The sequence below is a fragment of the Schistocerca piceifrons genome, chromosome 3 (genome assembly GCF_021461385.2).
Source record: "Schistocerca piceifrons isolate TAMUIC-IGC-003096 chromosome 3, iqSchPice1.1, whole genome shotgun sequence".
NCBI classification, from domain to species: domain Eukaryota; kingdom Metazoa; phylum Arthropoda; class Insecta; order Orthoptera; family Acrididae; genus Schistocerca; species Schistocerca piceifrons.
Genome location: NC_060140.1, coordinates 551,575,236 through 551,588,413, shown reverse-complemented (window position 1 = coordinate 551,588,413; position 13,178 = coordinate 551,575,236). Strand labels below are relative to the sequence as shown.

The 13,178-nt window shown below is 39.3% G+C and overlaps 1 protein-coding gene across 2 annotated transcripts in view; it reads left to right on the top strand.

Annotated features, from left to right (window-relative positions):
* LOC124788089 (equilibrative nucleoside transporter 4) overlaps positions 1-13,178 on the top strand; it is a 205,039-nt gene that overhangs the window by 113,004 nt on the left and 78,857 nt on the right. For both annotated transcript variants that reach the window (XM_047255190.1, XM_047255191.1), the window contains exon 7: positions 11,178-11,365. In XM_047255190.1, the coding sequence (XP_047111146.1) occupies positions 11,178-11,365 (188 nt within the window). The remainder of the gene's footprint in view (positions 1-11,177; positions 11,366-13,178) is intronic.

Sequence of the window (13,178 nt, the reverse complement as noted above, 5' to 3'; positions counted from 1 at the left end):
CAGCATCTCCACTCTATGGTGATTAGCAACTATCCTCTTCATAATATGGTCATTTATGTCTCACATTTTCATACTTGCAAACTCATCAAAACCATAGGATACTTCCGATTGACCTTTTATCATGAAATTCAGCAAGAAGCAAGGTTTCACAGTATATATAAGTAAAGTAAAAAAATCTAAAACTCATTAAACTGTAATTATATTACATAAAAAATATCTTTTGCCACTTGAACATACATCGCATTCATCATCCATCTGTTGAATCCTGCCTAGTCATCGAATATGGGGTGTCTAGAAAACCTGCTTTCTTGGATTGTTAGACAACAATTCAAGCAAATCATATTAATGGTTCAAATGGCTCTGAGCACTATGGGACTGAACATCTATGGTCATCAGTCTCATATTAATGAGTTTTATTACAAAAAGTAAATGACAGTACTTAACCTAGAGAATTATGTATATGTGTCACACGCAAATGGCGACAGACGAAATAAGCAAGTTTCTTTGGTATAGGCAATGCTACATAGGACAAGCGAAATGACTAGTCTTGAAGCTGTTCTTGAACTGGGCCACAACCAGTCGGTTATGTTCTCTTCACATAGAGGCCACTACTCTCGTGTTGTCCTGGAGAGGGTTGGTCAGCGTGCAATTGGCTGACATCTTCTTCGGACCGTCATTGTATAAGGAGCATGACAATGGGAGGAGAAGCAGGAGTGTGGATGCTGCAATGGATTGGAAGCTGTGGCTGCAGGGGACATCAGGCTACCAGTTGTACACTGCCATCCGGCCTGCGCTGTGGTGGAAATGTCCCCAGAAAATGACCAGAAGGGTACGCCTCCATCTCCTGAGGCCCATAACAAGATGTAGAATGCATCTGCTGCTATAGTGTGGGCGGGTCCAGCTCCTTTGGTAAGATGCACAGTGTTTTGCCTCATTCATAAGCTGTTCCCTAACGCAAATCCGAGTGAACATTCCTATGATCAGGTTGTAGATTCACTAACTAACTATTTTGACCAACAAGTGAGTGTGGTGGCAGCTAGGTATCAATTCTTTAATTGCAATAAAAGGTCAGAACAAACTTATCGCGAATGTGTAACAGATTTGCAGGGTATAATGAGGAAGTGCAAATTCAGATGTGCTTGTGGTGCTTTATATTCAGACTTTATGTTGTGTGATGCGATGATGTACAGTGTAACTGAGGTCAGACTTAGAGAACAGATTTAGAAACAATTCAGTCCATCATTTTAGCGTGTAGTGCAAGTACTAGATTGGTACGATTAAGGTGCTGTGTTGGCCGATAAATTTGAGCAACCGCCAATTTGCTGGGTTGAGTTGCCTCTTGCTTGCGACTGGCCTATTAGGCAGCAAAAGCATGCATGTGCCACATGATGTAAACAGTACTCTATGCCACGTAAACAGCTCTCTAAACAGGCAAACAGAATTAAGTCATGCCCTCGGTGCTATTCATGACACAAACACCAAGATTGTCCATCCCAACAAACACAGTGTTACACCTGTGACAAGAAAAGTCATGCACAATCTATATGTTTGCAATGGAACAAACATAATAATTTTGCTCACTCACAAAAACTAGTCACAAGGCCCATGTAATCATTGCAGTGCATTCAAAGCCTGCTGGAGGCATTAGCAAAACCAGCAAACAAACAGTTTCTACAGTGCAACGCCAGTCCAACAAACTTTTTGTGCGTTTGCATATTAGTGGAAAACATGTGAAATTTTAGTTGGACACTGGTGCCTCTGTTACACTACTTAATCATGACACATATGAATTGTTAGGCTCTCCAAGCCTCTCTAAAACTAGCATGCCCCTGACAGCTTCTAATGGACAAGACATTCCCATTCTTGGAAAATTTACTTTGACTGCTATGTATTGCTCACATATGTGAACTGTGAATTTCACTGTGCTACAATCACACGATTGTGAGAACATATTTGGCCTTGATTCATTTGATTTGTTTGGCTTTCAAAATCGGGAAAATGTGTTGTCTTTTCTGGAGATTTAGGCAAGGCTAACAATTTTTTTGCACATATTGCTATGAAAGAAAATGCCCAGCCAAAATTTTGCCGGGCCAGAACTGTTCCCATTGCATTCCTGGACAAAGTCACTGCTGAACTTAAAGAATTGCAAAATAGCAGAGCCAGTCAGTGGGCAAGTCCAATCGTTTTACTCCCCAAACCTTCAGGTCACATTCACCTCTGTGTCGACTTTAAGTCTACAGTCAACCCACAGACTGTGATTGATACTTATCCATTGCCATGCCCAGAGGATCTCATGGACAGATTAGGCGCTGGTCACTACTTTTCAAAAATTGATTTGCACGACACATGTCTTCAAATACTACTAGATATTGTTGTTGTTGTGGTCTTCAGTCCTGAGGCTAGTTTGATGCGGCTCTCCACGCTACTCTGTCCTGTGCAAGCTTCTTCATCTCCCAGTACCTACTGCAACTTACATCCTTCTGAATCTGCTTAGTGTATTCATCTCTTGGTTTCCCTCTATGATCTTTACCCTCCATGCTGCCCTCCAATACTAAATTAGTGATCCCTTGATGCCTCAAAACATGTCCTACCAACCGATCCCTTCTTCCATTCAAGTTGTGCCACAGATTTCCCTTCTCCCCAAACCTCTTCAATACCTCCTCATTAGTTATGTGATTTACCCATCTAATCTTCAGTATTCTTCTGTAGCACCACATTTCAAAAGCTTCTATTCTCTTCTTGTCCAAACTATTTATCTTCCATGTTTCACTTCCGTACATGGCTACACTCCATACAAATACTTTCAGAAACGACTTCCTGACACTTAAATCTATACTCGATGTTAACAAATTTCTCTTCTACAGAAACACTTTCCTTGCCATTGCCAGTCTACATTTTATATCCTCTCTACTTCGACCATCATCAGTTATTTTGCTCCCCAAATGGCAAAACTCCTTTACTACTTTAAGTGTCTCATTTCCTAATCTAGGGACTGATGACCTTAGCTGTTTAGTCCCCCTTAAACATCCCAACAACCACCAACCACCATCCTAATCTAATTCCCTCAGCATCACCCAACTTAATTCGACTACATTCCATTATCCTCGTTTAGTTTTTGTTGATTTTCATCTTATATCCTCCTTTTAAGATACTGTCCATTCCAGTTGAATGGTCAACTGCTCTTCCAAGTCCTTTGGTATCTCTGACAGAATTACAATGTCATCGGCGAACCTCAAAGTTTTTATTTCTTCTCCATGGATTTTAATACCTACTCCGAATTTTCCTTTTGTTTCCTTTACTGCTTCCTTTTGTTTCCTTTACTGCTTCTAAGATAAGTCGTAAGGTCAGTATTGCCTCACGTGTTCCAGTGTTTCTACGGAATCCAAACTGATCTTCCCCGAGGTTGGCTTCTACTAGTTTTTCCATTCGTCTGTAAAGAATTCGTGTTAGTATTTTGCAGCTGTGACTTATTAAGCTGATAGTTCGGTAATTTTCACATCTGTCAACACCTGCTTTCTTTGGGATTGGAATTATTATATTCTTCTTGAAGTCTGAGGGTATTTCGCCTGTTTCATACATCTTGCTCACCAGATGGTAGAGTTTTGTCAGGACTGGCTCTCCCACGGCCGTCAGTAGTTCCAATGGAATATTGTCTACTCCGGGGGCCTTGTTTCGACTCAGGTCTTTCAGTGCTCTGTCAAACTCTTCACGCAGTATCGTATCTCCCATTTCATCTTCATCTACATCCTCTTCCATTTCCATAATATTGTCCTCAAGTACATCGCCCTTGTATAGACCCTCTATATACTCCTTCCACCTTTCTGCTTTCCCTTCTTTGCTTAGAACTGGGTTTCCATCTGAGCTCTTGATATTCATACAAGTCGTTCTCTTATCTCCAAAGGTCTCTTTAATTTTCCTGTAGGCGGTATCTATCTTACCCCTAGTGAGATAGGCCTCTACATCCTTACATTTGTCCTCTAGCCATCCCTGCTTAGCCATTTTGCACTTCCTGTCGATCTCATTTTTGAGACGTTTGTATTCCTTTTTGCCTGTTTCACTTACTGCATTTTTATATTTTCTCCTTTCATCAATTAAATTCAATATTTCTTCTGTTACCCAAGGATTTCTACTAGCCCTCGTCTTTTTACCTACTTGATCCTCTGCTGCCTTCACTACTTCATCCCTCAAAGCTACCCATTCTTCTTCTACTGTATTTATTTCCCCCATTCCTGTCAATTGCTCCCTTATGCTCTCCCTGAATCTCTGTACAACCTCTGGTTCTTTTAGTTTATCCAGGTCCCATCTCCTTAAATTCCCACCTTTTTGCAGTTTCTTCAGTTTTAATCTACAGGTCATAACCAATAGATTGTGGTCAGAGTCCACATCTGCCCCTGGAAATGTCTTACAATTTAAAACCTGGTTCCTAAATCTCTGTCTTACCATTATATAATCTGTCTGATACCTTTTAGTATCTCCAGGGTTCTTCCATGTATACAACCTCCTTTCATGATTCTTAAACCAAGTGTTAGTTATGATTATGTTGTGCTCTGTGCAAAATTCTACCAGGCGGCTTCCTCTTTCATTTCTGTCCCCCAATCCATATTCACCTACTATGTTTCCGTCTCTCCCTTTTCCTACACTCGAATTCCAGTCACCCATGACTATTAAATTTTCGTCTCCCTTCACAATCTGAATAATTTCTTTTATTTCATCATACATTTCTTCAATTTCTTCGTCATCTGCAGAGCTAGTTGGCATATAAACTTGTACTACTGTAGTAGGTGTGGGCTTCGTGTCTATCTTGGCCACAATAATGTGTTCACTATGCTGTTTGTAGTAGCTTACCCGCATTCCTATTTTCCTATTCATTATTAAACCTACTCCTGCATTACCCCTATTTGATTTTGTGTTCATAACCCTGTAGTCACCTGACCAGAAGTCTTGTTCCTCCTGCCACCGAACTTCACTAATTCCCACTATATCTAACTTCAACCTATCCATTTCCCCCATGAACCATGGACCTTGCCGTTGGTGGGGAGGCTTGCGTGCCTCAGCGATACAGATAGCCGTACCGTAGGTGCAACCACAACGGAGGGGTATCTGTTGAGAGGCCAGACAAACGTGTGGTTCCTGAAGAGGGGCAGCAGCCTTTTCAGTAGTTGCAAGGGCAACAGTCTGGATGATTGACTGACCTGGCCTTGTAACAATAACCAAAACGGCCTTGCTGTGCTGGTACTGCGAACGGCTGAAAGCAAGGGGAAACTACAGCCGTAATTTTTCCCGAGGGCATGCAGCTTTACTGTATGATTACATGATGATGGCGTCCTCTTGGGTAAAATATTCCGGAGGTAAAATAGTCCCCCATTCGGATCTCCAGGCGGGGACTACTCAAGAGGATGTCGTTATCAGGAGAAAGAAAACTGGCGTTCTACGGATCGGAGCGTGGAATGTCAGATCCCTTAATCGGACAGGTAGGTTAGAAATCCTTGGGTAACAGAAGAAATATTGAATTTAATTGATGAAAGGAGAAAATATAAAAATACAGTAAATGAAGCAGGCAAAAAGGAATACAAACATCTCAAAAATGAGATCGACAGGAAGTGCAAAATGGCTAAGCAGTGATGGCTAGAGGACAAATGTAAGGGTGTAGAGGCTTATCTCACGAGGGGTAAGATAGTTACTGCCTAAAGAGACCTTTGGAGACAAGAGAACCACTTGCATGAATATCAAGAGCTCAGATGAAAACCCAGTTCTAAGCAAAGAAGGGAAAGCAGAAATGTGGAAGGAGTATACAGAGGGTCTATACAAGGGCGATGTATTTGAGGACAATATTATGGAAATGGAAGAGAATGTAGATGAAGATGATATACTGTGTGAAGAGTTTGACAGAGCACTGAAAGACCTGAGTCGAAACAAGGCCCCGGGAGTAGACAGTATTCCTTTAGAACTACTGACAGCTTTGAGAGAGCCATCTCCAACAAAGCTCTACCATCTGGTGAGCAAGATGTATGAGACAGGCGAAATACCCTCAGACTTCAAGAAGAATATAATTATTCCAATCTCAAAGAAAGCAGGTGTTGACAGATGTGAAAATTACCGAACTATCAGTTTAATAAGTCACGGCTGCAAAATACTAACACGAATTCTTTACAGACAAATGGAAAAACTGGTACAATCCTACCTCGGGGAAGATCATTTTGAATTCTGTAGAAATGTTGGAACACGGGAGGCAATACTGACCCTACGACTTATCTTAGAAGAAAGATTAAGGAAAGGCAAACCTACATTTCTAGCATTTGTAGACTTAGAGAAAGCTTTTGACAATGTTGACTGGAGTACTCTCCTTCAAATTCTGAAGGTGACAGGGGTATAATACAGGGAGTGAAAGGCTATTTTCAATTTGTACAGAAACCAGATGGCAGTTATAAGAGTCGGGGGACACGAAAGGGAAGCAGTGGTTGGGAAGGGGGTGAGACAGGGTTGTGCCTATCCCTGATGTTATTCAATCTGTATATTGAGCAAGCAGTAAAGGAAACAAAAGAAAAATTCGGGTTAGGTATTAAAATTCATGGAGAAGAAATAAAAACTTTGAGGTTCGCCGATGACATTGTAATTCTGTCAGAGACAGCAAAGGACTTGGAAGAGCAGTTGAATGGAATGGACAGTGTCTTGAAAGGAGGATATAAGATGAACATCAACAAAAGCAAAACAAGGATAATGGAATGTAGTCTAATTAAGTCGGGTGATGCTGAGGGAATTAGATTAGGAAATGAGGCACTTAAAGTAGTAAAGGAGTTTTGCTATTTGGGGAGCAAAATAACTGATGATGGTCGAAGTAGAGAGGATATAAAATGTAGGCTGGCAATGGCAAGGAAGGCGTTTCTGAAGAAGAGAAATTTGTTAACATCTAGTATTGATTTAAGTGTCAGGAAGTAATTTCTGAAAGTATTCATATGGAGTGTAGCCATGTATGGAAGTGAAACATGGACGATAAATAGTTTGGACAAGAAGAGAATAGAAGCTTTCGAAATGTGGTGCTACAGAAGAATGCTGAAGATTAGATGGGTAGATCACATAACTAATGAGGAAGTATTGAATAGGATTGGGGAGAGGAGAAGTTTGTGGCACAACTTGACCAGAAGAAGGGATCGGTTGGTAGGACATGTTCTGAGGCATCAAGGGATCACCAATTTAGTATTGGAGGGTAAAAATCGTAGAGGTAGACCAAGAGATGAATACACTAAGCAGATTCAGAAGGATGTAGGTTGCAGTAGGTACTGGGAGATGAAAAAGCTTGCACAGGATAGAGTAGCATGGAGAGCTGCATCAAACCAGTCTCAGGACTGAAGACCACAACAACAAACACCCAGGATTTCTGCTAGCCCTCATCTTTTTACCTGCTTGATCCTCTGCTGCCTTCACTACTTCATCCCTCAAAGATACCCATTCTTCTTCTACTATATTTATTTCCCCCATTCCTGTCAATTGTTCTCTTATGCACTCCCTGAAAATCTGTACAACCTGTGGTTTAGTCAGTTTATCCAGGTCCCATCTCCTCAAATTACCACCTTTTTGCAGTTTCTTCAGTTTTAATCTACAGTTCATAACCAATACTCTATGGTCAGAGTCCACATCTGCCCCTAGAAATGTCTTACAGTTTAAAACCTGGTCCCTAAATCTCTGTCTTACCATTATATAATCTATCTGATACCTTTTAGTATCTCCAGGCTTCTTCCATGTATACAACCTTCTTTCATGATTCTTGAACCAAGTGTTAGCTATGATTGTGTTATGCTCTGTGCAAAATTCTATCAGGTGGCTTCCTCTTTCATTTCTTACACCCAATCCATGTTCACCTACTATGTTTCCTTCTCTCCCTTTTCCTACTATCTAATATCAGACAGCCGTGACTATTAAGTTTTCGTCTCCCTTCACTATATGAATAATTTTTTTTTATCTCATCATATATTTCATTAATTTCTTCGTCATCTGCAGAGCTAGTTGGCATATAAACTTGTATTACTGTAGTAGGCATGAGCTTCGTGTCTATCTTGGCCACAATAATGCGTTCACTATGCTGTTTGTAGTAGCTTACCCATGCTCCTACTTTTTTATTCATTATTAAACCTACTCCTGCATTACCCCTATTTGATGTTGTATTTATAACCCTGTATTCACCTGATCAAAAGTCTTGTTCCTCCTGCCACCAAACTTCACAATTCCCACTATATCTAACTTTAACCTATCCATTTCCCTTTTTAAATTTTCTAACCTACCTGCCCGATTAAGGGATCTGACATTACATGCTCCATTCTGTAGAATGCCAGTTTTCTTTCTCCTGGTAATGACGTCCTATTGAGTAGTCCCCGCCTGGAGATCTGAATGGGGGATTATTTTACCTCCAGAATATTTTACCCAAGAGGACGCCATCATCCTGATGCTAGATGAAGAATCTCAAAATGTGTGTGTTGTGAATACTCATTTGGGCTCGTTTAAATATTTGTGTTTGCCTTTTGGCAGTGCTTCTGTACCTGCCATTTTCCAACAGTATTTGAAACAGCTGAATGCTCAAGTACCAGACTGTTCAAACTATTTGGGCGATAGTGTCATAGCACGTCGTACACCTGAAGAACACACTGCAAATTCGCATGCTTTGTTTCATGTGCTATCTGATGCAGGATTGAAGTGTAGACTGGACAACTGTGATTTTTTTAAACTTGAGTTGCAGTGTCTTGGTCATGTCATAAACAGTCAAGCTGTACATCCTCTTCAGTAAAATTTGTTAGCCATACTTTATCTGCCAGTTCCTTGCAATATCACAGAATTGCAGTCAGTCTTGGTGAAAATGAACTGTTTTATACGGCTCATACTGAATGCTGCACAAATCGCAGCTCCATTGCATCGCTTACGTCGCAGGAACATCCCTTTTGTTTGGACAGATGAGTTCCAAGAAGCTTTTTAAAAACTTAAAGCTCCATTGCTGAGGGATCGATGCTTGGTTTACTTTGATCCTGACAAACTAGTTGTGTTTCAAGTTGATGCTTCCTCTTATGGAATTGATGCAGTGATTTCACATAGATTTGGTGATAAAGACAGGGGTATTGCTTTTGCATCACATGTGTTGTCCAAGGCCCAGTGTAATTATTCACAAGTAGAGAAAGAGGCAAGGCTATTGTGTATAGTGTCACCAAATTCCACCACTACTTGTATGGCAGAAAATTCTACCTCAACATGGTAATGTGGACGCACTTTCATGTCTTCCGATTGGCCCTGATACTGACTTTGATGCCTCTGCTGCATCTTGTTGTCACATTGATGCTCACAATTCTCAATTGCTTCAATCCCATCTTCATCGCCAAATGGTGAATCCTGCCTAGTCGTCAAATATGGAGTAACTAGGAAACCTGCTTTCTTGGATTGCTAGACAACAATTCAAGCAAATCATGTTAATGAGTTTTATTACTAAAAGTAAATGACAATACCTAACTGAGAATTAGATAGATGTGTCACCAGCAAAGGGTGACAGACAAAATAAGCAAGTTTCTTCAGTATAGACAGTGTTACATAGGACAAGCGAAATAACTAGTCTTGAAGCTATTCTTGAACAGGGCCATAACCAGTCGGGCACAGTGCTTATGTTCTCTTCACATAGAGGCCGATGCTGTCTCATTGTCATCTTGGAGAGGGGTCTGCGAGTGTGCAATTGGCTGATCCCTTCTTCACAGCCCTCTCAGCTCTCTCGTTACCGACTGGCGTGCCAGCATATGACTTTATGCCGTAACACCATCAAAAGAATAACAGTCAAGCATTACAGCAAGCAAACATAAAATGTAAGCTGTAGTCGTATATTAGTAAGTGAGTAAAGGATGTTTCATTACATCTGCTGTCTCTGAACATATAAAATGAAGTCCCCTTATCGCTTCTTTTTGTATATCTGGGCTAGTCTGAGGAACTACTGTAGAGACTTTTTTGATATGGTCTTGGAATTCCTGGGGCCAATATCTTGCCAGTATTGATATCAGTAACAGATAAAAATCATTGAGATTCTTGATTCCCAGGACGGATGAACTACATATATACATAATTAAGTTTGTACGGAACCTTCTGTGTGTGAGTCCTACTTTGACTTGGCCTGTGTCCTGCTTGGCCATTTTTTCCATGGAAAAGTCAGTTAAAGATAGAGAACTACATGAGAAAAATTCAGTTTGAAACAGGGAACTGATGCAAACATTATTAGCGGTTAAAAGCAGAGAGACTTGGAATGGATATGAAAGACACATAATATACAACAGTGCAGATGAAGGGATCTGCAAGAAAGACTGATGAGGGAAAAATACATCATTGGTAATAAAATAAATATGAAAAAGTGTAAGAGGAAGTATAAGACAAAAATTAGAGTAACCAATTAAACAAGAGAATAGAGATTTAATGGTCAGCTTGTAAATGGTCAGAAATAAAAAAACAATTATTATTTACATCTACATAATTACTCTGCAAAATGTAAATGTCATTTGACTAGGGTATCCCAGCGGGTAGACCGTTCGCTGGGTGCAAGTCTTTTGATTTGACACCACTTCGACGACTTGCACATCGATGGGGATGAAATGGTGATGATTAGGAAAACGCAACTCCCAGGCCCTGAGCAGAGAAAATCTCCAACCCACCGGGAATCAACCCTGATCCCTGAGGATTGACATTCTGTTGCGCTGACCTCTTAGCTACCGGGGGCGGACACACCGCAAAATAATGAAGGGAGAATAGCTTACCTTCAGGAGGCAAATGTCCAGTATCACTAATGGAAAATTGTAAAAGATTCCTAGGTTTCAAGACCATTAGTTCCTTCATCAAGGCATAAAAAATCTTTCAAAACACTGAGGTGCAATCATTTGTCGGAGAAGAGGATTGCTTTTATTTCAATAATAATACAGTTGGATAGTGAAATGACAGACATTTTCCACACCATTTTCTTTTTCTATATTCCCTGCCTTCTATGGAACTTCAAGTACATACTGTTTAATTTGCAGTAAAGTTGTCGGTGTTTTTCCCTTACCTTCTCCTTTAGCTGGATTAAGTTCAGTAGTATTATATTTTGTGTTATGTTGATTCCTTCAACACTGCAGGGGCAGTTCATTTATTTTCAAATATGTTTAATGTTTTCTTTCTTTATTTAAAAACAGGAGGACTTCTTGCTAGATGGGAGGTTGCAAAAACAATATGGCCTTACATGCTGTCTATTGGCCTTGCATATTTTGTTACTCTCTGTCTGTATCCTGGCATTGAATCTGAAATTGTGAGCTGCACACTAAAAAGTTGGATGCCAGTTGTTCTCATGGCCATCTTCAATGCTGCAGATTTAGTAGGAAAAGTAAGTAACTTAAGGTCATGTGGTTGCAATCAGTGAATGTACTGATTTCTTATGAGATGAAATTAGGTGTTATTAGTATTATAATATATTGTAATTGTAAGCTGTAAAGAAATTTGAATTTAGAGAAAATAATAATAATAATAAGTTTTGGGAACTGTTCTTGTTAGCTATAAATTTAATAGATGACAACATACATTAAATGATTAGTGAAAAACTAAATTGCTAATGCAGATAACAGTTTCTCTTAGGCATGATATTTGTTTCTTTTTATGCATCTGTGAGACCTGTAATTTTTTCGCACTAAGTGAGTTGTATATATGTCCCTTCTTGATTTAATTCTCAGCAATTTAATCTGATAATCCTGAACTGTACCAAAGAATGCATGGAGAGTTTTGTAAATAAAGCCCCTCTTATTTTGTTGATTCAGAATAATTTTTACTATTTTAAATATTTCTCTTTATTCTTCAGAAGTATAAATCAAGTACTGTTTAGTATATATCACCTGGCATGAATGCAATATTCATCCGGGAGCTCTTCACGCATAGAAAAATCACCATCCTCTCAGCTGATGCTTCAGTTCTGAACACACTGTCCCATTTGATTACATTTTGCACAAAGTGTGCACTTATAATATAGGACAAGTCAACTTAAACTTATTTTATTCCAGTATTTAACCTATGTATTACAGTTTAATACATCAAAGTGGCAATACTTATAATAATGTTGCATACATTTTTCACCCATTTATTAGGTCCTGAAAATTATTTACTTACTACATTATACTCATATTTACATTTTTCTCTTAGTATTCATGTTATCAAGTTATTTACATATCATAATATGTTCTATTAGTTACAGTACCTCTATAACACTAATAGTAGCATTTTTTCGTGGAATGTTTTCCAAGTAGAGAAGGAATTAGCATATTTCATCACAATATAAGAGATATTAGAGATAAAGTTAGTGATCTGCTTATAGATGTTGACTCTGAAATTATTGGTATATCGGAGCACCACTTAAATAATTTGACAATTCAGAGGCTTCCTTTACCAGGATACAGATTAGCTGGCTGTTTTTCAAGTTCCTTGCGGGGTGAGAGAGTGGCTATGTACATAAAAATCAGTATTCCATCCGAGTCAACAGATGTATCACGACACTGCACTGAGCAGATATTTTAATGTTGTGCAGGGGCAGTTGAATTCAGTGAAACTAAACTTCTAATTGTTGTTGTTTATAGGTCCCCTAACTCTGAGTTCAGAATATTTCTGCTCAAGCTAGAGAGGGTTCTTGATTCACTTTATAGGAAGTACCAGAAATTAGTTGTATGTGGTGACTTCAATATAAATTTTGTGTATGGTGGTGCAAGAAAAAAGATGTTGATAGATGTCCTAAATTCATATGATCTGATGCAGATTGTGTTCTTTCCAACTAGGGTACAGGAGAACAGTAGCACAACCATAGACAATATTTTTATTCATTCTTCATTACTATATGGGCATTCTGTTAGTAAAAAGGTGAATGGTGTTTCAGACCATGATGCACAAATTTTAACACTGGAGGGCTTTTGTTCTCAAACAAATGTTTTCACATATAATTACAAACTACGTAGGAAAGTAATCCAACAGCAATAGAGAGTTTTTTAAACCTTCTCAGGGAACAGGAGTGGCAGGATGTTTATAGTGCCGATAACATAGATGATAAATATAATGCTTTCCTTAACACATTTATCATGCTCTTTGAGAGTTGCTTTCCATTAGAACATTCTAAACGGAGTACTAACAGTAATAGGCAGCCTGAGTGGCTGACTAGTGGG